Raw genomic sequence first — 25,306 nt, forward strand, 5'->3', positions numbered from 1 at the left:
AAAGTATAGGCAAAAATAATTTGTTCATACCGAAACTGCAGATTTGGATCATGCTAATAGCTAGAGATAAAGCCATCCTTTCTAGAAAGAATAATAAGCATCTCCTTGAGTACACAAAACCATGAACCTTAACATTACTTTTATTAAAGGTTGAGAGCACAAATGTATATTGGCGTTATAAATATCATGAGAGTATTCAGTGGCTTCACTCTCATGATCACATGACACATAACTCAGAGGTCAGAGGTTAGGTCACAGGGGCCTTGTAATTAGTCTGGCTACAAAGCATAGAATAGCATCATAGCATGAGCACCGTTTATGGCATCTCACCCCTGACCTATGGCTCCTAGTCTCTAAAATATCCCCGTGGTAGACAGTGGTAAACAGTATACAGGAAAGTGAACTTTCACCTTAGAGTACGGCAGAACCTCAAAGGGGAGTTACTATATATACCTCAACATGAGAATTCAAACTAGAATTAAACTTCAATTTTAATTTCATCGGTAAGCGTACAATGTAGTGCCTAAATCCCAAGAGGGGGAGTGTACCTTAAGTCACAAATACTGCAGTAAACGTCATAAGCCAGCCATAGGTGCTGTGTTTTATTGAGACACAAGCAAACAAACATGCAAATATATTTTAAAATCCAAAAACAGAATTCAAACAATTCTAACAAGCTTGAACGTCAAGGTAGGTAGTCTTCAGGAATAGTGCTCCAGACTTCGTGAAGGACATTCAGAGTTCTTCTTTGGATGTTGCCTGACTTTTGTTCTGTTCTCTGTCAAGATGATCTTTGCAAAGCTGTCTGTTAGGTAGACACAATACTGGTTCATCCCTTGAGGTAGGTGCCTTTGTTGCGCTTGTTTAAGTGGCTTAACAAACAAAGAAAAATCCTTTTTAAAGGTAGAAGAACTAAACTGAAAACTGAAAGTGAGTGTAAAAGCATCCAATGTCAAATAATAAAAATTCATAAAACAAACTAAAAAAGAACTTCAGAGAGCTTGGACAGCTCTTAAAAGCACCTTGGATGCAAAACATAAAGAGATGAAGGGTAGCTCAAGACTTTTGCACAGTCCATTACCAATTTATCGGTGATTGCATTTTCATTACGAACCTGAATATGAAGAAATTCCTTTATACACCAGTTAGGAGACCACAGATCTAAACTAGTATTTTTATTCTCTCAATTCGACAACCAGGAATGGACAAAAGACACAAATGTGTAATGACTGGGAACACAGGTGAGCCCAAAACAATATGCTCAGAGATTAAGAAAACACCCCGATGACCTTTACAGTATCTTCTTGGAGTCCATTTCTCAGTGGAATAGAGCTGTTTATTAGGCAGGGGTGCGGCCATGCGTTTTGTGTGCAATTCATAAACACGAATCTGTTAAAGAAAAGCCGGTACAGGCTGTTCGGTTGGAGTGCTGGGCCATACACGTTCTACTGCAGCCTGGGGGAGTAACAGTAAGAGCCCTCCTCCAGAAATGTGAACACACTGGTTCTCCTCTGTGGCGTTTCAAAGCACAAAGCTGGATGCCTATTTAAAAAATACAAAAAGACAAAATCACAAGTACAGTACACTCACTCATACAGACACTTAGGCATGCCAGTAAAGTGTCTGTCCCTCTGCTTAGCTTGCATAACTTAGTTAAAAAGAACTAACTGTGAGTCATCCCTATGTGAACACCAGAGGGAAGGCTTTACTATCACAAGTATGACTATGTAGATGTGGGTGTGTGGTATCAGTTAATAGGCTGACATCTCTTCCTTTCTTTTCTCATATGATGCACACGCAGATACATTTGTCACTGCAACTACTTTAGAAACAAATATTCCTGTAAGACTGGTATTTTGGGGAAGAACATACAAAGCCTCTGAATTCTAAGCACTACCTTTCAGTGAATGTGCTGACAGCCATTTCTTTATTTGACACTAAAAGATTTCGAAGAATGAGAAGCCGTATAGTGTAAAGGTGACAGTGACAAAAATAAACAAATAAATGAATAAAAATAAATCTTCCAATATGATCTTCAATCAGCAGCTGGTTAGAGTCTCTGTTGTTTTTCCATAAAGTTCTGTGTAGTTTTGTTGGATTCTCCGGCTGCCATGGCCTCCCTACCTCAATGCCAGCTGCACTGGTAGTGTCTATTATTCATCACCTCCACTCCCAGGCTATTTATACCAACTTTTACAGCCAGCCTGTCTTTCTGTTCGACTGGCTGCATCCATCTACTTGAATAGAGCTATCTCAGCTTACAATTTTAGGCTGCCTCAGAGTTCTTGGCCAGATACAAAATCACTTCAAGTTTAAATGCTTTCCCATTTAAAAGAATATTGCAATCTTAAACCCTGCAAATTCAAGTTCTTTTCATAAAATACTTGGTGCTTTCATGTTTTTTTTAACATTTCTAGTACCTGAATGTGTTCACTAGCAATATATTAACTGTTAAGTAGCAAGCACAGCAACATAAATTTTGTTTCATGTGCCTTGTTAGAGTATATGATTATTCTACTCCACATCTTCATGTGCAATTTAAATTGCACACGCTGCAGCTTGCCATTGGATTGCTCCCTGAGGCATGGACTTCACTGAAAGAGCCTCCAATCTCCCATTTACCCACAAGAAGAGTACGGTCATGTCAACTCACATGGGAGCAACTTACATTCAAATGAAAATGCAATTTAAGCAGCCACGCACTTGTTATCGGTAGGCAGAGGTGTGCATACTGTCTGAGATAGAAACACTGTTTGTGTCTGTATGTATGTGTGTGTGTGTGTGTGTGTGTGTGTGTGCGTGCGTGCGTGCGTGGGTGGATGCTGGTCAGCATGGGTCACAGCTGTTCAGTCAGGTTTCTGGATGAATGGATAGCCCAAGATTTTTTAATTTCAGCCCAGCTTCCAACGTGATATTTCAGCAGTTTGACACTCATCGCCTGTGTGACATGTACACCAGAAGTTTATATTTACAGGAAATAGCAATTAATAATTTAAAGTAAGGATTTTTTCCCTTATGTAGGTCCTGATCAGCACTAACACACTAACTTGTGGATGTTCGCCTCCACTGATACATACGTATTCTTTTAGTTTCTTTAAGTAAAAATGCACAAACTGTGTGACAGGATTTTTAATCTTAATAAAAAAGACAAAAGCTGTTTGGATTAATTTGTGTTGGAGAACAAAACCAACAGCTAATTGTTACAACTGATTCGCGAAGAGTAAGTGCCCCCTCTAGAGGAAGATTGGGGTATTACACAGTGCAGAATTTATATTCATCAGTTTTATTGTTGTTACCACTTTGCAGGAATTCCCTGCAGCAAAATGAAATTTCATTTAGAGCAAGGAAATCACTGTGACTTTCATTTGCAGTAACTTTATTGTAAATTAGATTTACAGCAAGATTTTTCATTTAAATTTGCAAAAAAAAGTTACTGTAAAATTACAGTAACCTGTTCATAGTGTTGTAAATGTGAGGTTAATTAATTTACAAAATATTAAAATGTCTTTTTAAAGTTGCCTGATTTTTTGTTTTGTACTGTATTGTAGTGAAACATCTAAAGCCAATATTAAGCCAGCTTTTCCCAACCTTTAAATACTTCTCATTGCCTTTGAGATATTTGGAGATAAATCACCTGCACGGATCCTACATCATCTTTTATTTTCCAACAAGACAATGACCCCAAACACACCTCCAGGTTGTGTAAGGGCTATCTGACCAAGAAGGAGCGTGATGGAGTGCCAGATGGCCTGGCCTCCACAGTAACCTGACCAAAACCAAGTCGAGATGGTTTCAGGATGAGATGAACTGCAGAGTTAAGGCAAAAGGGCCAACAAGTGCTCAGGATGGGAACTTCAAGACTGTTGGAAAACCATTTCAGGTAACAGGGTTCATACACTTCACCTGTTGCCTAATGGTGGTGGTCAGAGGGCCTGGTGGCGCCACTGTCTGGCAGCCTCGCCTCTGTCAGTGCGCCCCAGGGTGGCTGTGGCTACAATGTAGCTTGCCATCGTGAATGTGTGTGGGTGGATGACTGGATATGTAAAGCACTTTGGGGTCCTTAGGGACTAGTAAAGCGCTTGATAAATACAGGCCATTGCTGTTTGTATTAATGTTGAAGTCCTAAATTATCATCTTTAAATATTTAATCTTTCTCACTGCTTTTCTTGAACAAGCTAACATAAGAAAAACTGGAAGATTTCAGCCATAAAATAGTCATTGAAAATGTCAGTGAAATCTATGGGGCCCTTTTCCAGTAACTGACTGGTGTTTCATCCTTACATGTTTTAGAGGATCCAAACAGGTTAAAAAGGGGCCACCTTCAACTACAAGATCAATCACACACACAAAAAGAAACAACTTAGATGAACTATTTATTTTTTTCCTTAAGTATACAATTGTTCATCACTTGTGCGTTACCAATTCTTTGGGATGCTCACATGGAAACATAACCCCATTCATACAATTGTCATGAGGAACAAACAGGACAAAGCATAGCTCATCTACTTCACTGGTGACTAAAAGTCACAGAGAACTGAAAAGGACAAACTGTCACATCAAGTAGCTCTATTGGTCTTGTTAAGTGCTCTATGAAAAACAAAACTAAACTCAGTGCTTCATGTTCTGTTAAGTTGATTACTGGGTAATTCCAATGACTCCACAGGCCAGACGTCCACCAGCATTACCGGTCTTCAGGCTCTCTTCATTTCCTCCTTTTCCCAGGTCATCAGCCTTCTCGTGGATCTAATACAAAGGGCAAAAAAGGTTTTCATAAACAGTTCTCAAAGCTAAGCCACATACAGTAACTTGAGGCTCGCAATCTGGAATATATCACTTTCACATATAATGAGAATAAAAGGGAAATGAAAATAAGCAGAAAGGAAATGAACAAAGTGACAAAGGACTGTCATTTTTCACTTACCACCATAGTTCTTCCAATGATGGAGTCACGACCTGTGAGGGAGATAATTTTGTCCGTGATGTCAATCTTGGCAACATTATCTGCTCCTGCAGTCACATTCCCCAGGTCTCCAACATGCCTGTTTACAAAGGAAAAAATCAAAACAACCTTGCTTTTATCCAGGGGTGTCAATATGGAAAATATGAAGGAGAAAATATGGAATAGTAACTGTTTTCATACTTTTTACAGCTTTTCCTATTGATGCAGGTTTTCCCCATGATCATTTGTACTACAGCAAAGTAATTAAGTACCAGTCAAAAGACAGATAGTTAAAAAGTAAAATAAGTAAATAAATAAAACGTAATAGTTCAAAGAGTTTTTTTGTTAGTTTTTTTTGTTTTTGTTTTGTTTGTTTGTACCACCTACACTACCGCTCTGAGCCACATGTGTATAAATAATAAATATTTCATGGATGGAATATAACCTACAAAAATCTTAAGATTTACAAACATCACCTTAAGATTGCTTAAGTCTCTTTTATTGTGGTGAATTTTGTTTTAATGATACAACACTGCAGAGTGTGACGATGGCATAATGCTGGCCTTACAGTTAGGATTCATTCCACATAATCTATCCAGTTTGAAATCAGCTGAGCATATTGTTTGTACGTTCCCTTCTCTGACTTTCCTGCATCACTTTTAATTATCACAGGTTGCCTAAACTGGTGACATTTAACCTTTGTTCCACATACATGCAAATCAAAGCTACAGTCAAACCTAGTGTAACGTGAAAGTATTAAGCATCATCACCTAACACAGACTGCATGCAAAATTCTGCAAACTCACCTGGGCCATTTCTATATGAGAATCAATCTATTCAAGCAAACAATTTGCAACTTTGAGTTAACTGAATGATAAGTAATCCAAGGCTATTTTTGGTCTTCCTTAAAATGACACAGCCATATCACAACAGGGCCCCTCTTGACATGATCTGAAGCTTATTTTTAAAGCACCCTACTGAATCTTTCAGTCCTTTGTAACCATTTATATTACCTCTTATTGTAGCCACTGCTGAGAAGTAGTGATGGTGCAATGAAGCCCCGTGAATGTGTTGAATCTTTCTGGCCAATTGCTTCGCCAGAAGGCAAATCACAAGAAGCTCATTTGAAAGTACTGACATTTACTGGTCATTCAATGTACAGCAGCTCTGTTGTGATAATACATGTGTGCTACATACCAGTGAATATGTAAATGTAATATATACCTCAGAGATTGATTTGAAAAGATATGTTATTACTAGAGATGGCACGATACCACTTTTTTATGTCCGATACCGATACCGATATCATAAATTTGGATATCTGCCGATACCGATATGAATCCGATATAGTGTTTTTTAATCAACAAAACTGTTTTTTAAAATATCTTGCTGCATTTTGCAAGTCTGCAAGTTCATACTCAAGTTTAAAACAACAACTACACTAAAGCTATTCTGTTATACCTGTATACAAAAAAAATATTTCATAGTTCAGCAATACTGATCAATCTAATAAACTTAGACCTACACCATCCTCCCTATTCTGGTATTTTAAAGAGTACTTAGCGTAAATATTAAGCAACCTAACTAATAGGGTTCCAACTCCCAGCAACAACAAAAATAAATAAATAAAAAATAGGGAACCACCCCTCACGCTCCACCTCATGATGCTTAATCAACGTAATCAACCTTAATTTGATGCAGTGTGAAAAAAAATGCACAGAAATCAATTATTTTTCAAGAAATATTAAATAGATTCAACATCTTTCTTCAACAAAATTGCAGACTGCACAGATGGTACCTTCCCAAAGGAAAATGTACTATAGCTTACTAGGGTATATATATTAGACTTAATAGTCACTATATACAGTAATTGACTTCTATTCATTTTACATCAAATTAAAACTTTGGGTGTCAGATAATTATTTATTAAAAGCTAGACATTTTAAATGAGAATAAGAAAGAAAAGTATGTCTTTGTGCCCCCTTTTCCCAGTTAATGCCCTATCGGCCCCCCTGGCTAAACTTTGCTAGATCCGCCCCTGCACAGTTACCAGCCGTCAGCTACGTAGAAAAAGATCCTGGTGTAGAAAGTAATATTAAATAAATTCTAACAACAGCTGATCAAGCTTAAACGTGCTGCTGTTGTTCAGCCGCTGGTTTGCTCTTTCTGGCGCAAAGTGGACCAAAAACAAACAAGAGAGACGGACTCACAACAGAAAAGCCGATCAGCTGATCATTAGCAGTTTCACGATTGAAGTAGCAGCCGGAGAGCGAGAGGCAGTCGCTAGTTAAGCTTAACTGGGAATGCTTTACAAACATTCAGAGATGGACTTACACACTTGCTTTACTTCTCTCGGGGATAACTTTGTCGGAGATGAAATGCCAGGTTGCTAGCGAAGCTCCACATGCTATCCAGACCACCGACAGGTCCCGCATGCCACAGCTGCTCTATCACGTGATGCATACTGCTCCGACGTTCTGAGGCGAGTTACGGCGTGTTGCAAGTTTTGTGAGGTGCTTTCGTGATATTTAATGGATCGGATTACATTTTTTATTTTTCTCCGATATCCGATCCAGTAATTTAGGTCAGTATCGGACCGATACCGATACCTAATATCGGATCGGTCCATCTCTAGTTATTACTGGGAGGTATCATGTTAAAATCCTCCCTAACTGCTGATATTTTTTTTGGCCTTTTTGTTGATCCATAATGTGCATAAAATCTCCTTGTAACTTCGTGATGATCCTCAGAATGACCTCAGATCCAGTTCATGAAAAAAAATTAACTCCCACGTCTTTTTAACAGCTCGAATCACATAACAAGGCAGTCAGGCAAGTGGCCACGTGATATTCTAAAGAATACAGGCCTAGACAAAGGTTTCATTTGGACACACCCACTTTGCTTAACACGGGCCTTGGGACTTCAGTGTCAGACGTAACATTACTACTGATATGCAATATATTAACTTTTTATACGGATACTTTTTCTTCAGACTCGACTCACCTTTCCGCATCATTAGGTCCAGCATGATTCTTGCTGTAGGGATTGAAGTGTGGACCTGCACTAATGCACCCTGGGAAAGAAAATATATATTAAACATATTGAACTATTGCAAATTTAGTCTAGATTACCTAACCTAGGTGATGCAGTAACATTATCAAATTCTGAAAATTAAGAAATCCAAGTCTCTTTGGATTTGAATCTCTCACACACAGAAACTTACCGTTTGTGTTATCTCCAAAAACATGGACATGGAAACCATGCTCACCAGGGGTAAGGCCTTTGATTTCTCCTGTCAGCTTCACAGGGGCTGAGTCATTCTAGCAGATCAAAAACACAAATACAAAAGAAGCTCTCTAAGCCAGGTGGCTAGAAGGACAGGAACATTGAATGAAGATTACTTCCACTCATGCTGTTGAACGGAAGTAATCATTTCTTATAATCAGGTAAGGAGAGGAAAAACAAAACCGGGCTGTAGGATTTGGTGCCAAAAAATTAACAGACCTTTCAGATATACTACAAAAGGCATACTCTCAAATATAAACCTAAAAGATCTTATTAAATCGAACTACAACAACAGTAATGTTCAATAAGTTTGTTTTAAGGCATGGTACGGTTAGTTTAAACTGCACAATCATGCTTTCTGAAAGTTATTACTGGAGGGTGCAATGCATTTTCTATGGAAAAGGACAGGTGATCATTCATCACGTCTACACAGCAGGAAATCTCTTAGAAAACCTCCAAGCACCTTAAGGCAACTGTTGTGATTTGGTGATCTAAAAATTTTAAAATGCACTGAACTGAAATCAAATGATTGGTTACAAATATTACTTATACACTGTAATTTACATACAAAGTCTTCTTTGATGTGAATGAGTCCGTCTCTTTGATAGTGGACCATGTGTCTTTGACGGTTGCACCGTGCACTTTACCCTTATCAAGAAGGCCAAATAAACGAAAGGCAACGAAAACAAGGACAGGCAATGACTCGGCAAAAAATAACGAGCAAATTCGCGTTTGCTCGTTTTGACGGATCACAATAATATCGAAGCATTTTGCCGGCTGTTTCGGAGTTACAGCAAAAGCATTACATGCAGAAGTGCTTGCCTGGTTAATGAAACCACATCTGGCCGTCTGTTTTATACTGGCCCTGCTAACGTTAAATTTACGCAACAAGCGTCTTTCTTATACAAACAGCCTGGGCGGCCCTTAAAAAACACACCTTTAACCATTACCACTGCACAGGCTTTAGTGGTCAAAGGTTACTGCTATAGTGACAAGCCAGTGATTTCATATATCCTGCTAAATGCGTGGTTTACACAAGCAACCTACTTTGAAGTGCAGAGTAAACTGAGGTTAATTAGCAACGGGGTGGCGTTGAATATGAGACCAGACTGCAAGAAAACCCACGCAATTGTGCACGAGCTGTCATTCACAAGCTAACGCGTACCTGGCTAGCAAGCCAACAGCTAACTAACCATTAGACAAGCTAAAGAGAGCAGAACTTGGCTAGCTTAGCCGTCAGCGATAACGGTAGCGTTTCGCTTTTAAACGGCTAAATGCGTAGTTTGTGGGATGTTTTTTTTCTCTCAACTTCAAAGAAGAATAGCCCGTCTTACCTCCTGTTCAAAATAAACTGTCCCACTAGTGTCGCTAGTTCCCTTCAAAACGCAAACAGCTTTCAGCACCATCTTTGCAGAAGTTTCAGACACTACACCCAGCCGTGGTCTTGCTTTTGACAAGCGATTACGCGATACTACGTAACTAATAGGCGGGTGTATGCTACATCAACCAATCAGAATCAAATAAAATTAAAAAGGGCACATTTTGATTGGTCACCGCTAAGACAGTGTCTTATCAGACAGACGGAACAAAATCTCTATAACGACTTTATAAAAATAATTAAATATATAAAATACACAGATAAGTGAGAAATATAATTTTTTTCGAGAGTAGATCTGAGAAAGTTCCCTGTACTTAAAAAATGTCATATTCATCCTTGTGAGTAGGGGTGGGTTTTAATAATCGATTCATCGATTAAAATCGATTCTGGCTTGGATAACGTGATATCGATTCATTAAAATCCTGAATCGATTTTTTATATAAATGTATTTTGCCCAAAATTCCAGAATCTCAGCTCACAAAATTTTGACAACCACCAAACATTTAAAACAGTAAATGAGAGCAGGTACATGGCTTCTGCACAAAGAGGTAAACACAAAGCGCAGACCGCGGATCAGAATCAGTGAGATGTCGCCTTTCTCACCCGACGGCACGGACACGGTCGGGGCTGAAAGCCGACAGCTCGCTGATTCTGATGTTTTGGCGGGTCCGCGCTTTGTGTTTACGCCCCTTTTGCCCTGATTCTAAAGCTGTTAGTTTTATCTCTCTCCGAACAATATTGACCGAACCAGCAGCAAAAGAAGATCCAAACTAAGCTTCACATAAACATCGTCAAGGACTCGCTCTTACTTTTGCCGTTTTGCTTCCACCACAATAAAAAAAAAAAAAAAAAAAAAAAAAAATCACACTTCATGAGTATATGTTTACTGCTGCCATAGGAGTTGAGAGTAAAAAAAAATCATAATCAAGCTGCTAATCAAATTAAATTGATTAGTGTGAACACTGCTACAAAAGCAGAAATTTTGACAATTTGTAGAAAGATATCAGCAATGATCTTAGAGGAGCATCTGTTGCTGCCCATCAATCTGAGAAGGCGTATAGGCCATTTCCAAACAAAACCAAAGCCAGCATATCAGCACGAGCACTACACTAACTGCCAAGCACTGTGATGGAAGAGTGATGATCTGGCACCTTATCACTGCGGGCACCAAGCAGACCATGTGGTGGTACTCCTCCGTGTACCACAGTCAAATGTGAGGCCATCTATGTTACAGCTAAACCTTGAACAAAATTGAGTCATGCAGGAAAACAATGGTCCCAATCACAGCAACAAATCTACAACAGAATGGCTGAAAATGAAAAGATTCGAGGTGCCACAATGGCTCAAAGTACACACCTCAACCTGCCTCAAGTGCTGTGGCAGGATCATAAGTAAACATCATACATCATACTACATAAGAAAAAAAAATTGAACACAAAAATAATTTGGTACAAAAATAGTTTATTAAAAACAATATCCTATGGTTGAAATATTGAAGATTTAATGTCCATGTCTTCTGCTTTTTTTTAACAAATCATAGAAACATCTGTCAATTTTCAAACCACTAGGAGTTAAAAACGTTAAAGCAAAGGGCCTCTGTTGTTCCTTCCAAGTCGACGCGTTTCTCTCAGATAAAGAAATCACAGATTATTAACAGAAATTACTGCGAGTCTTTCAAAATCGTCAGTGATACAAGCATATTTACAGCAGTGTCCCAAGCAATGTTCTTCATCTCATCGCGTTAGATATACCCTCTTTGTCTCTGTTTGTGTGAAATTGTTCGGGAACAAGTATTATGCTTGCTGAATCTGGGCTTGTGATTTTAACAATATCAGATACAGTATGTCTACAGTGATACGGAGACCTAGTTAGTAAGCTGTGTTTTATCAAAGAGCATAAAAGCAAATAGCCACAGGATTCATTCTGTATTTCCATGTAGTCAAAACTAATTTATGACTGTGATGGATGGACGAGAAAGATGGGAAATGCTTCCAAAACACAACAGGACTCTTGTGTGTGATCCAAAAATGGACTTCTACTAAGAGACAAACAACCACGTACACAGAAACTTGTATCTATCCTTGTGAGAAGTGCAAGAAACCCGGGACCCTATGTTATTAGTATTTGGCTTACGAAAATTGTTCTCCCATGTCTCAGCAATTAGGGGACAAAAAAAAACAAAAACAAAAACCCTAAACATTCTAGCTCACAAGAATCTAAAGCTATTTACATTTTTCCTCCCCTGAAATTTGTTAGGTTATTTTCCAGCAAAACAGGAGTTATGAGTTATTTCTGATCCTCACAGGGTTAATCAAAATGCTCAATATCCACCTAAGCTTGGGCCTGAATATTTGCACATTCTGCATAGTTAACAATAAAATAAGATTTTTATCTGCTGAATCTGAGGAAGTCTTTCTTTAGCTGAGGAAATAAAAAACAAAATGCACACACACACACACGCACATTAGGTACGAATGTCTTAGACCGGAGGGGGGGGGGGGGGGGGGGGGGATAACGTTTTCAGTGGCATTTTACTTGCACAACTTTATGCTGCAAACATTGTTTTCAAAATTTGGCAGGCAGTATAATTCTTAACTTTACCAGTAGCGTCTTCTTTGTTTCTACTTTTGATGATCTGTTATTCAAGGTGACACGTTGATTTGCTTGCAAAGGACTTTTATTTAAGCAAGACAATTTCTGAATGTTCAGATCACTCTGACTACCAAAACAAAGCCAACCTCGGGCTTTTATTGACCTCATGTCAATATCAAGCTTAATCTACTTTACAGATTTTATTATAGATTTATACTGCCTCTGTTATAGTTTAGGTTCTTGGTTATGACCAGTTATACAGGTTTGTATCATATAATCAAATCCAAACACAATAAAAGATTCTGAGAGCTAACACACTGGGATCAGCGATGTTGTGACGATACAGTTCGATAACAACAAGTTTTATGTTTGTTTTTTTAAAGAAATCCTGTACTAGCATGTCTTTAGAAGTACCGGTAATATTTAAAAAAAACTGTTATGCTATGACTTTTTAAGGATACGGTATATTTCACAAAATCATCAGTTATTGCACTAAAGCTCTGTTTTTATTCTTACTGATGTGATTCAAAGGCAGAAAGTGGGGACATAACTGAAAGAAGGGCTGTGTTATTATTCCAACGTCTAACTCAAAGTGTATATTACCCAAACATCAAGGAGTTTGTATTTTCCATTTGTCTTCTTTTTTTCCTTTTCCTTATTTTTAAATTGCAAGCCCTGCAAGTAACTGAATTAGATTTTAAGGCCACAACAACTCCTTTCAAACCTGTGCCTTCCTGGATGTGAAAATGCAATGAGAATTTAGAACACAAAAAAGCAACGAGATAATTAAAAAACAAACAAACAAACAAAAAAGCCTAGGTATAATGGAGTTGCTTGAAAAGTTATTCAGTGTTTGACATGATGACAATTTGGCAAATTTAAAAACAATCTAAAACAATACCATTTACATCTTTGAAAACATCCTTTTTTCCAGTAAATTAGGGCCGTGAAGTAAAAGAAATGTGTCATACAAATCAGTCGTTTCCTTCGTTGGCAAACCAACTACAGCAAAAACAAATAGAGCTACATGAGCATGCAAACACTGTCCGTTCTTATAACCTGCAGGAAGGAGAAAAACTACGGCCATTTATCCAAAGTGATTTTCACTTGTTTTGAAACACAGGCCTAATTTTGACACGTGAAGCCTGACGACATCAATTTTCATAAGCTTAACAACATTTGTGGGAGATCTTCTCGACTTACTGCCCAGAAACTGTCAGTCAGTGACGAACAAACTGATTAGTTTGAATCAGTCTGCCAAGAACAGACTGACTATCATGGCAGAGACACGTTCCTATCCATCAGTGGTTCGCAGCAGTCTATGCAGCCTCCTCGTTTGCTTCTGTGGGTTCACTTTGAGCCGGCTCAGAGGGTGCCTCTTCTCCTGTAGAAGCAGTTCCCTCTGGAGGCGGAGCTATAAGTTCTGATTCTGGCTTCTTTTCAGAAGCTTCCACACCTGGCTCCTTACTGGTTTCCTTGGTAACCTCAGGGGTCACGCAAGGTTGCTCTGTACTGTTAGGGGTCTGAAATCTGTCCATGTTTTCCAGTTCGGCTAAACGGTCATCTTTGTCCCAGCGTGTGGCCCTCTCACGCCGTTCTGACCGCCTTGGCCTGTCTCCTTTTGCCTCGGCTCCTCTGCCTCTCTCACGACTTCCTCGTTCTGTTCCCTCCCCCCTCGCTCGCTCTCTATCTCCATCATCGCCCCTGGCACGTTCCCTGTCGCTATCAAGGCTGCTTCGCCTCTCCCTCCAGTCCCGCCTGTCTCTGTCCCGATCTCGTTCTCGATCCCGGTCGCGATCCCTGTCACGATCTCGGTCTCTGTCTCTCTCCCATCCTCCACCCCGGTGATCGCCTCCATCTTCCTGCCATCCTCCAAGCCTGTCCCTACCATCCATTTTATCACCACCTGCTCCTCTCCCTCCATCGCCAAATGGACGCCTGCCACCTCCAAAACCTCTTTCCCTATCTCGATCCCAGTCTCTGTCCCTCTCTAGCTCTCTGTCCCTGAAACCAGGCCTGTCTCCCCTGAATGGTCTGCTATCCATTTCTTCTGGCCCCTCTAGACTCCGAGGACCGCCTGGTCGGGTAAAAGGAGGTGGACCCTGAGGAGGGGGGCCATGCCCATGAGGGAAAGGAGCCCTTAAATTGTGCGGCGGGGGCATCCCAAAGGCTCCTTTAGGCGGAGGTGGCTCATGGTGCTGCATCATTTGAGGGTGTGGCCCCCTGGGCATCATCTGTGGGGGCATGGGGGGCATGCCGGGGTGAGGTGGCCTTGAGCCATGGGGTGGTGGGAAACGCTGCATGTGTGTTGGTGGGGGAACAGGAGGACGCTGGAGGGGAATCAAACCAGGCCGTGCCCCTAGAAGACCACCTGAGGGGGGTGGAATGCTGCCGGGATGGCCGCCCTGGGGCCCCACCAGAGGAGCACCTGGAGGTCCACCTGAAGGTCCACCTGGAGGAACACCTAGATGTCCGCCTGGAGGAGCACCCAGAGGTCCACCTGGAGGCAAGCCTACCTGGTTAACTAAAGACGAAAACCAAAGTATAGCATTAATATAACTACAATGTACTTATGATTACAAATAAACAATATATTTAAACAAACACTAACTACAAAATCTTTGGTACTATATTGCAAAACAACTAAGTGACTTCTAGCACTTTTCTATGTTTATTTAGCAAGAAAATAACACTTTAATGGTCAAACATAAGTCTCTTTAGAATGGATAGAGGAGAAGGGAAACATCACTTTCTGTGATAGGTAAGAAAGGCAGACTGACCCATAGATCCCATCTGATTATTAAAGATGTTGGGAGCCTCGAGGGCCTCGTCATTTTTCCGGTTTCCCAGACCTGCTGGGTCTAGAGGGGGGTCCTCAACTCCAGTTTTAGAAGGAGGAGGGGGACCAAGAGGCATAGCACCAGGGAGAGGAAAACCTGAAGAAGAGTAATAAAAGGAGTTAGGGTCCTGTTTGATTCAATTAAAAATGACTTGGACTAAGCTGGATGGGTAAAATCTGAAAAGGTGCACTTGTGCAGTTTGTTGAAGTAAAACAGCAAAATCAAACTGCCAAAATCTCATTCATAACATGCACGCAAGTTAGCAAATGAATAAATGTATTTCTGATAAACGTAAATGTGAAAAGAGAGAAATAACACTAGTCAACATCCACTATCCCCCATAAATATTAAAATACAAGAAACATGGATTTTGTTCTGTTTTACCCTTTAAATCTTTATCATTACGAACTTTTTGATCTCCTTCTGACAACATGATGGGAACACAAAAAAATCATGTCCTGCATGATTTGCTTTCAGTCACAATTCACTCATGAAAGCAAAACGATTAAGAGCTTTTTAATGACTCAATAAATGGGTTAACTGTCATCATTACATACCTCAGTCCCCAGCTGCCATCATTATTAAATAAAATGAATCACAAGTTAAAACTGACTCTTGTCCTTTTCTTATTTCTATTACTGGCAGTGTCCAGTGCTGCCCCTCAGCCTCCTAGTTGATGGTATCAATTTCAAACACTTATGTCGCTTTATTCTCAAGTTATCACATTCACAAGATTTTTGTCAAGGTCACTGAGATTCAAACTTGTCCCAGATTTTAAGTAGTAATTTGAAAATCGCCTTGTTTTCCAGTTATCGCATTCACAAACTTGGGTGTCCAACAACAATACTCTATCAGCCTTTTATGGCTGAGGGGTATATAAAAGAAGAAAACAAAAACACAAACCTGAGAGCAGACACTGTATAAAAAAGACCACAAACAAAAGTATGATTAAATAATAGAAATTGTTACCTGGAGGCATTTGCATGGGGTTGAAGCCAGGTCTGATGAAAGGAGGCAGCGGGACACCTGGAGGGAAGGAAGGTGGAGGCATGCCTATAGGCCCAGGAAAGACAGGAGGTTGGAGAGAACCCACACCAACCATTGGCTGCTGCATTGGAGGGACCTGAGAACATTTAGAAGTTACAGTTGATTTTAAATGAGAGAAGTGTGAGACAGTGTTTCATGTTGTGTTTCTATCCAGGTATGCCTTTACTGCACTGACAGTGCATTTGGGATCATTGCAATCCTGAAAAATGGAACTGCTGCCAATCAGACACTTTCCAGATGGTGGACAAAAATCTGACAGTACTTTTGCATGTTGATAATTCAGTCTATTAGGACAAGCTCTCTAACACCTCTGGCCAAAATGCAGCCCTGAATTATGGCAAAGCCTCTACGAGGTTTGACAGATGGCTGTAGACACACTGCTGGTACCCCTCTCCTGCCCTCCTCTGTACATACATGTTTGAAAATATTTTTTTCTTTTCATCAGTCCATAAGACCTGTTGCCATTCGGTCCCGTTCTTGTATAAAATTTGGCATTGGTCAAAAACAGTAGCAAAATTTGTTCCCCATTTCTTTAGGACTTGACTTTCTGTCAATCTCCAGGCCTGCCACTCCCTCTGTTCTCCACTTGTCTAATATCCTCAAATGTTTCATGGACACATCACAAAGCATGCAGCTAGCAGCTCTTTGGGAATCACCCATTTTGTACAAAAATACTATTTCATGTTTCTGCAACAGGCTGCTAGTAATAAAGTGTGTAAAGATACAACTTAATTAGCCATGTAGCATTACATGTAGTTTTAGCTTAGCAAAAACGCATTTCTGGAAAAACATTATGGTACAAGGACCAGACTGAAATAAAACCATGTGTGTATACTGATTACCTTTTATGTTATTTTTCGAACACCAATTCTCCAATTTTCTCATCAACATAGTCCACTCAGCATTTACATACCCACAACAATAGCAGTCAAACACAGCTGACTCCGTCAAGATTCAGAATCTGCTTCTTTTAAATTAGCAATAAGCAACACCTCTCAAAGTCTAGGATATGACGATACTGGTAACAGTTTATATGGCTTTTTTTTAACCTGTGTAGGAGGAGCATTTGGGGCAGGTACAGGTACAGCTTGTGTCTCCTCAGGCTGCTGTTGCTCTGAACGGCCGTTGTGAGTGAGTTCCTCTGGGTGGTCGAGAGCCTTCCTCGTGCCACTCCACTCTAGAAAAGACAGCATTTTTTTTTTTAAATTAAAACAATATCTCTGAGGAACAGCATGATTCCTTAACCCCTACAAAATCGTACTGTATGTGTATAATAACTTTCATGGGGATTGGTTCAGCTTATAGTGCTTTACAGTTGACAAGCCAATAATAAGGCAGAGCAAATGTAATAAAACTGGTAAAAGCAACATGAGGTACACAGAAGACAGAATAAAACATAAGAACACTAAAAGTAATTTGATCTTTTAATTAAATAACAAAAATGAATTAAACTAAATAATTCAAAATAAAGTGTCTTCATTTTTTCTTTTTTTACCTGGTGATAAAGTGTCCACATCGAGCATTCCTCCTTCTTTAAGCTCCTCTAACTGGTCCTCTCTGACTTTAGACCAAGGTATGTAGGTGACACCCAGCTCCACATCCCAGTACTGCTTATAGTCAGCCTTTATGCCCTTGTTCAAAGCCCAAGCAATCTGATAAGTAAAAGCAACTTATTAGTTTTGCCCTTTCCTAACAAAACTAATACATGACAAAGCAACAATCAGTGTTGCTCATTCACCTTAATGGCTTTCTGGTTAACTTTGAATGTTCCCCTGCTGAGCTTCTGTAGAGCCCTGAAGGCGTCTTGCCTATGTATCATAACAATATAAGCACAGCCACGTGGAGGGATCATCTTAAAGAGAGAAGACAACAAAAAAACGAGTGTTTAAAAACAAAAAACAAGTCATACTCATCCACTTTATTGAGCCTGTAATTAGTGGGTTTGTTTTTTTTAAACATGTAGAGCCTTTGGTGCAAATTTGATGTCAGCATTTACTCCATTTTCATCACACTTATTAACACAAACTGTATCAAATACAAATAACAAAGTTGAGGCTTTGAGCTGTCTGTGTAACAAGTTCTATAAAAATCAAGAAAGTATATAAAGTCAAATTTACTACAAGCTGACTGAAAGATTTAATCAACAAAGTGTCGGTTGCAGGATGACCTCACAGTTAGATAAACTGAAAGCTGATCTCTGTGAGAGAACTTACATTGATGGACTCTATCTGCCCAAACTCCTCGAGTAAACAGGCGACATCTTGCTGCTGTGTTCTCTTGTCCAGCTGGCCTACCCAGAGAGTAGTGCTGCAAACTAAACAGGAGAAGAGAGCAAAGAGTTAGGAACTAAAGAATGTAACTGAAAGTCTTACGATAATAAACAGATGATGACTTACTGCTGACTGTCTCGCTCTTAATTGGTGGAAGACCTTTCTGCCGTCTCTCTCTCTCCTTCTCTCTCTCTCTGCGCTCCTGCGAGCGTGAGCGAGGTGAGTGATGACGCCGATCCCTTGAGCGTGAGCGGGATCGCCTGTGCCTGGATCGACGTGTACGAGAATTGGACCGTGATCTCCTTCGCTTTGGAGATCTGGGGAGCGGGGGGAGAAGACATTTCAACTCAAAGCATTATATTTAAACAGTGTATACTAAGAAGATTATCTACATATGGCAAAATAAACAGGAAATAAGATATAACAGTGTGAACAAGGAAACCTAGTTTGAAAAATTACATCCTGTTTTAGACGTTTACCTGGAGCCTGAGTGTGATCTTCGGCCATGTCTGCCATCTCTCATGGATGAATGGTCCACATCCATTGGCAAATCCTGACACAGTATAGAGAAGATACATTATGAGTAAAATCTATTACAGCGACAGAACTACATCTCTGTGCAAGTCAAAGTTACAGAAGACCAAAAAACAAAACTATTTCAAAACATCAGAATTTAATTTTCTGACATTTTTCTCAATTTGCTACAATTTTATGCCCAACTACAATTTATTGTGACATCTTTATGCTACTGTTTGCCTACCTGTTGTTGCTGGGCTGCATTCTGGTGATGGTAAACCCCAGGGAAGCCTGGAGGCCCAGAAGAACCAGAGAGGGACATCCCTGACAGCATGTGGCCCATAGGAGGCATCACAGCAGGAAAGCTCTGTCCTGGTGGTAAACCGTGGACCTGGAGCTGCCCATTAGGAGGAAGAGGAACCTGAGGGGAAGAAAAACATATAACACGATCCCTCAAATCAGTTTCTCAGTAACAAACTCAGTTCTCCGTTTTATTTCAGATAGAGAGCATATACTGTAAACAGTTGTATGTGCATTTATAATAAGCCGTAGTATTATGTAATCCTATTGTTAAATCAAGCTACAAAATGAGATGTTAAGATTTGTCAATAAAGAAGAAGCTCTTTTTCATTTAAAAGTCTTGTTCTTTTTACCTGCTGTGAGATGTCCTGTGGTATATTAATCTGTGGTTTAAAGTGATCCATGTGCTGTGGAAAGGCTGGAGGCTGCTGCATACTGCGATGATAAAAATACACTATCAGCTCCACAGCTTTTATTTTGTTAAAAAAATACATTTTCATCAAAGCTTTCTGCTTTCTGGTATCACAGACTGCAGCATATAAAATAAATTAAGAAGCTTACAAGGGGGGCTGAGAGGAGATTTCATCCTTCTTTGTTTCTTCTCCAACTTCTGGTTCATCATCATAATCAAAACGGTCCAGCAATTTCTGCGAGAGAAACACACAAATAATGATGTTTTCTTCATGTGGCAACGCTTCTTCAGCCTTACTTTTCCTTTACTGTGCTATACCGTGTGATACCCTTCAGCCTTCTAGCAGATGCACCTATGATATAAATTTGAAAAGGTTTTAGGTGGGCATCTTTACCTTCTTGCCTGACGGTAAAGAAAATAAAATAAAATAAAGAACATCATGCAAATACAAGAATGCATTGTCACCTTGTCAAAGGCCGTCTTCTGCTGGGCAGGCTGGGTTAGTTGGGCGGGCTGGGAGGGAAGGGGAGGTTGTGGCGCGACCATGCCCAGTCCAGCAGAAACATTTGGGGCCTGTGGTTGAATAATCTGCGGTGAAGGCTGGGTGTTGGTCTCTGGCTTCACTGGGTGCTGCTGAAAGTTCTGCAGGATCTGTTGGAGCTAGATGCCCAAAACAGAGTGAAAGAAGAGTCAGTAATAAAGATGTGAAAGATGCTTAAGAAGTAACAAAAATACAAGAAAGTGAATAAGGCAACAATCTAATGCCAGTCCGCATTAGTAAAAACATACCTGCTGACCCTGTGAGGACTGGAAGAGCTGTGCCACGGCAGCAAAGGCATCAGAGTTGTGCAGCTGAGCAGCAGGTATCATGGTGGAGTTTGCCGTTACCACTGTAACTGGCTCTTTGGCTGGAGGTGGAGGAGAACCTGCCAGAAGAGAGAACGTTTGTTTTCAAATGCCAACATCATACATCAACATATTAATATTATATTAATAAAGCAATGCACAACCTCAAAAATTACCTGGCTCATCTGCGCCTGTGTTGGGTGCAGCACCACTGCCAGAGCCAGCTGCCATGTCCAAGAGGGGCTGAATAACTTCAATCTTGAACACCCCATTCTTCTGCCACAGGTTCAACACCCGCACAATTTTACTCTATAAATGAAAATATTTAGCACAGGACATTTATCATTACAATGGAGCGCTACCTATGAACAGATTTAACTTGGGCAGGCAGGTAATCCAAATATACTAACAACCCCCCTTCCCCCCCACCACCACCAAACTATAACTGGCAACTCATTTTATTATTAACATCTTTAGTCTTTTATCCTGCCAAGAGAACAATCACATCTCAAGATCAGTTATAGATAGAAAGCCCTTTTTTTTTTCTTCAAAGTCACAACTGTGGTAGTTCCAGTCATCATGGATAGGAAGTTATACAGCCCTTTTCCACTTTAAGTACTCAGAGTGGCTCTCTACTAGAAGCCACAATCATGCAGTGCTTTAAATGCTTTCTATCTATCACACACAATATCACAGTCTGATGGATATGTTACAGGCAATTTGGGGTTCGGTATCTTGCCCAAGGATGCTTCGACATATGAAGTGAAGGAGCTGTGGGTCAAACCATCAACCCTGGGATTGACGATAGGCTCACACCATCATCATTCACTTGCCTCCTGGGCAAACTCCAGCTCCTATATCTCTAGCTGGGGACAGGATTCCTTAAACCAGAACCTGCAGCAGGGGTAGAACTGGTTGATGTGCTGCAATGCCAAGCTCACTGGGACTACTGCACAGGAGTAGTGTATACTGAATAATTTGTTTGGGAAAGTGTGCATATGCTACCAGTTTTTTGCTCCTGCACACACGCGCCCATATGCCTGCACCACCCACCACAAGGAGAACGTAAATCTGTGGGAAACACTGAGACGCGGCAAATACTCGGGTTAATTTGCAGTGCAATTAAATTGTCACCAGGTCTCTTCTCTTACCCTGTCTTCCACGGGGCAAAGGCAGAGGTTCTCAAAAGTTCCTGTAATGTTTTTGGTGAACCTTGGTCCAAACACATCCTTATCAGGTCCAAACTGGTGTCTGGACTGCCTAACAATGGAATCCACCACATATAAGCCTGCTACCTTATACTCAGGCTTACACTGGAGGGAAAAGAGGAAGAAAACAGCAGAGTTCATTGGTATTTAGTGAAGAGACACAGTCTGCAAACTTTAATGAAAACAGACTCGGCTCACCTTTTTTATAAACTTTTCCACAATCTGGACCACATGTTTGTAAAGCTGAGGAAGAGAGGAGCAAATGAGCATGCCGTTATATTATAGACCCCAAACATAACAAATTAAATAAATATACAAGAATCATTCTAATGTCGTATTCTTACTTTCATTGCTTTGATGGCAGATTTGGTGATGGAGATCATCTTTGCCCGAGATATTGGGGGTTTGGAGTCCATCAATGAGAATAACTAGACATAGAAGATAATCATTCTGTGAGATGGAGAGTCACGACGCTGGAGGAGTGTCCAGGGTGGTGCTGATCACTTCTATTTCATCACTACTCCTCATCCCATATCAAACAGCCACATTTGGGTCTTTACTGCATTCACGTTATAATTGCATTAAATGATAGATGCAGACCAGGTGGTATCCAAGCAATGAATATCCCAGTTTATACAGACTCATAAAGATTAATGAGGATCTTTTTTAACCCATCTGCTGTAACTGTTGATCGATGCTACAGCATGGCTCAGGGTAACTTGAGTTTATTTAGTCATACTGAAAAAGGAAACCGCATAAATAAATGGGTACGGTGAATTCACAAAACACCAGGACCACTATGATGAAAATGAATGGGCAAAAATCAGGCATATTTCCATTTTGTTTTCATAAATAAAAACACTTCAAAGAATCATGCAGTATTGTATTTCCCACTATAATTCACATCAAAACAAAATTTCAACTCTGCCAAGGTGCAGTTGGCCTTTTTGAATGGTTTGCAACATAACTCACATTAGCTACAACATACAGCTTTGTGACAGTGTGTGCTTTTTAGCATGCGAAATGTTTATTCAGAATAAAATAGACAAGATGGAGAGGATCTGGAGAAAATGTAATTTAGACATCTATACACCTTTGACAACAAGGTTAAGATTGTATTCGAATATGAGTCACACGTGTGTGCGTATCTATATGTATCAAATAGTGATGTGCATTCATTGTCAGCCACTACTTTCTCTGCTTGGGTGTGAGACAGAAACTACAATTGAAACTGGACGATATCGCTCAAGAAGCATCGTGGGCTGTTCACAACCACGAGAGCTCAGATATGGTACAAGAAACATGATCTGAACAAGCGTGTTAAGATGCGACAAGAAATGTCTTTCTGCCCCTCAGTCTCTGTGGTGAGTCAAATTCGCGGGTGCAGGCAGAAACACCAAAACATGGCTTGACTAGTGTTTTGACTGGACTCCTAACAACATCAACCGCCTTTAGTCAGGCCTTGTAGTAACTTGGCCTAGCATCTTCTTACCGAGCACTGGTTTTAACATTAACGAGGCTGTAATGAACATTCAGTCTGTTTGTGTACAGTATGGTAACAAGCTATTGCTGTATTGATCTTTCTACCTGTGGTTGCGCGTTCTCATTTGCATTGTGTTGGTAACCACAACTTACTCCCACAAGCTAGCAAAGCGGCAGTCACTGGAAACGCTACTGACTGGATATTACTGTGTAAGCTTAGTGGGTGGCCGAAAATCCAACTATTCCTTCCAGTGGCATTCGTTTACTTCAGGGGTGCCAAACAAGCGCAACACTTAAGCCGAATAAGATGTCCAGTTAACTCACCGAGCAGGCCCACTGCTTCGACCAGCTAGGCTAACTCCAGTGCAACAGCAGCAGCTCCATGATCAGCAGCACCACACTAGGGGAGTTCAGACACTCAGCGAAGGCCACTTACCTCGTGGTTAAAGGCGTTGACGGCATCCATGATTGCCAGACGCTCCGAGCCTTCCCTTAAATTCCCGGTTCCCCGCTTACAGCGATGTTTATTAAAGAAAGGGTCGGTACAACATGTCCGCTCCCGGTAGCTAACGCCTGTTAGCTTCGCATTGGAGGTGTTCGGGTCGGCGGGTACGGCAAAGCATGATGGGATTCAATGTTGTTGTTCTAAGTTTTGTCCACAAGGGGGCAGCATGTTGCGTGGACAGTGTACATAGTGCCCTTTGAAGGAGACAAGCTATCGACACAAACATTTGTTTTGACTGGGTTGGGCAATGGATTTTCCCAAGTGGCCTTATGAGAAACTGGGATTGTTGTGGAGGGCCCAATCAATAAGCTGGACTTAGTTCTGGTCAACATTAGTTCTTTTTTAAAATCTGTTTATAACTACATTGGTGCTCTCGTGGCCCCTTGCGAAAATGAATTGGCAACTCCTGGGTTTGACCACTGTCATCTTTACTGCACTCCAAGCAGACTATAGAATCAAATCAAAAATGGCAGGTGTGCTTTGCTGTCATAATTTTGCAATAAAAGATTTTTTGCACTGATTACTCCTTAAATGTCTTATTCTACGATGATATACTAAAATCGTACTTTAATATATATATATATATATATATATATATATATATATATATATATATATATATATATATATATATATTAATATTGTCACAAAATACATTCAGATTTATTATTAACAAGTGCACTTTTTCCTCAGTAGCATCAATATAATTCTAATAAGTAAATATCTTTAATGTGCACATCATTGTTTACACTTCTCTTAAGTTATATCACTAGTAGAATGTTCATATGCAATATTATGCATAATATTATGCATAATATTATGCATAATATTATGCATAATATTATGCATAACATGTTATGAAGTACAATAAGAACATTTTTTAAATCAAGATATTTCAATACATCAATATGTGTGTACACAAAAAAATCATCTAAATCCAGATGCATTTTTATTTTTCTAGTCAATTGAGCTTAATGCTTTTCAGTTAATGCAAATTTATTAAATTCCACATTTTAACTAAATTATTTGAGTAAAAATATACTTTAACTCATATATATTGTACTTAAATAAATATTTGGTTATATTGTTTAAGCAATTTTGTATTTTATCTATACCTCAGTTAAATGGTTTATTTATTCCACTCACCCGTTGTCTCCCACTAATCCAATTTGGGGTCACAGGAGGGCTGGAGCCTATCCAAGCTGTCATAGGGCAAGAGGCAGGGTGCACCCACAGAGGTCACCAGTCTGTCGCAGTGTTAATGGAGTGAGACAACCATTTACATCCATGGTCATTTTAGACTCACCAAGTAACCATCTCAGGCGGTTCCATAGTGTTCTGGTTTATACATGTGAAAGGTTACTGGTTCAATTCTGAACTCAAATCCAGTTTGGGTTTGTATCTATATCTAAATCTATATTGGAGGAAGTCAGAGGAGAACATACAATTTCAACCCCAGACTGGATTCAAACCTGCAGGATTATTTCTTACATGTGAAATTATGTTGCATTTGATTTGTCTTCATTGTTGTCTTAGTAGTACGATAAGAAAACCAGACAAAATATATTTAAACAATTTGGCCTTTAATATAACACATTTAACATTAACAGCTTTGACAAACTGCAGCTTCATTTACAATACTATTCCTTCAATAAGACAAGCATGTGTAAAATGTTACCACATAAA

At 39.9% G+C, this 25,306-nt stretch overlaps 2 protein-coding genes across 2 annotated transcripts; both read right to left on the minus strand.

Annotated features, from left to right (window-relative positions):
- Nucleotides 1–4,355: 4,355 nt before the first annotated feature.
- Nucleotides 4,356–9,698, minus strand: sod1 (superoxide dismutase 1, soluble). The gene is made up of 5 exons (XM_026182739.1): nt 9,559–9,698; nt 8,163–8,259; nt 7,943–8,012; nt 4,922–5,039; nt 4,356–4,743 (listed from the first exon to the last, which is right to left on the minus strand). The coding sequence occupies exons 1-5, from the start codon at nt 9,628–9,630 to the stop codon at nt 4,636–4,638; spliced, it is 465 nt and encodes a 154-aa protein (XP_026038524.1). The 5' UTR covers nt 9,631–9,698; the 3' UTR covers nt 4,356–4,635.
- A 1,345-nt stretch (nt 9,699–11,043) lies between these two features.
- On the minus strand, nt 11,044–23,795 carry scaf4a (SR-related CTD-associated factor 4a). The gene is made up of 19 exons (XM_026182192.1): nt 23,552–23,795; nt 21,978–22,061; nt 21,832–21,876; nt 21,577–21,738; nt 20,602–20,734; nt 20,369–20,505; nt 20,045–20,239; nt 19,729–19,814; nt 19,521–19,602; nt 19,112–19,288; nt 18,831–18,904; nt 18,478–18,668; nt 18,295–18,395; nt 17,820–17,933; nt 17,577–17,733; nt 17,131–17,258; nt 16,004–16,157; nt 14,975–15,130; nt 11,044–14,718 (listed from the first exon to the last, which is right to left on the minus strand). Exons 1-19 carry the CDS (start codon nt 23,579–23,581, stop codon nt 13,514–13,516), a joined length of 3,411 nt encoding a protein of 1,136 aa, XP_026037977.1. The 5' UTR covers nt 23,582–23,795; the 3' UTR covers nt 11,044–13,513.
- Nucleotides 23,796–25,306: the final 1,511 nt, after the last annotated feature.

The sequence above is a fragment of the Astatotilapia calliptera genome, chromosome 10 (genome assembly GCF_900246225.1).
Source record: "Astatotilapia calliptera chromosome 10, fAstCal1.2, whole genome shotgun sequence".
Classification (NCBI taxonomy): domain Eukaryota; kingdom Metazoa; phylum Chordata; class Actinopteri; order Cichliformes; family Cichlidae; genus Astatotilapia; species Astatotilapia calliptera.

Bases quoted from the DNA above. Each gene is read 5' to 3' on its own strand.
- sod1 (XM_026182739.1), bottom strand. From the start codon at position 9,630: ATGGTGCTGAAAGCTGTTTGCGTTTTGAAGGGAACTAGCGACACTAGT. The intron at 8,260-9,558 runs GTAAGACGGGCT...TTGATCTGCTAG, and splicing joins CAGTTTATTTTGAACAGGAG to AATGACTCAGCCCCTGTGAA. The intron at 5,040-7,942 runs GTGAGTCGAGTC...CTTTGTAAACAG, and splicing joins GGACCTAATGATGCGGAAAG to GCATGTTGGAGACCTGGGGA.
- scaf4a (XM_026182192.1), bottom strand. From the start codon at position 23,581: ATGGATGCCGTCAACGCCTTTAACCACGAG. The intron at 21,739-21,831 runs GTGAGCCGAGTC...TTTTCCCTCCAG, and splicing joins TGGAAAAGTTTATAAAAAAG to TGTAAGCCTGAGTATAAGGT. The intron at 20,240-20,368 runs GTATGTTTTTAC...TTGGGCATCTAG, and splicing joins AGTCCTCACAGGGTCAGCAG to CTCCAACAGATCCTGCAGAA.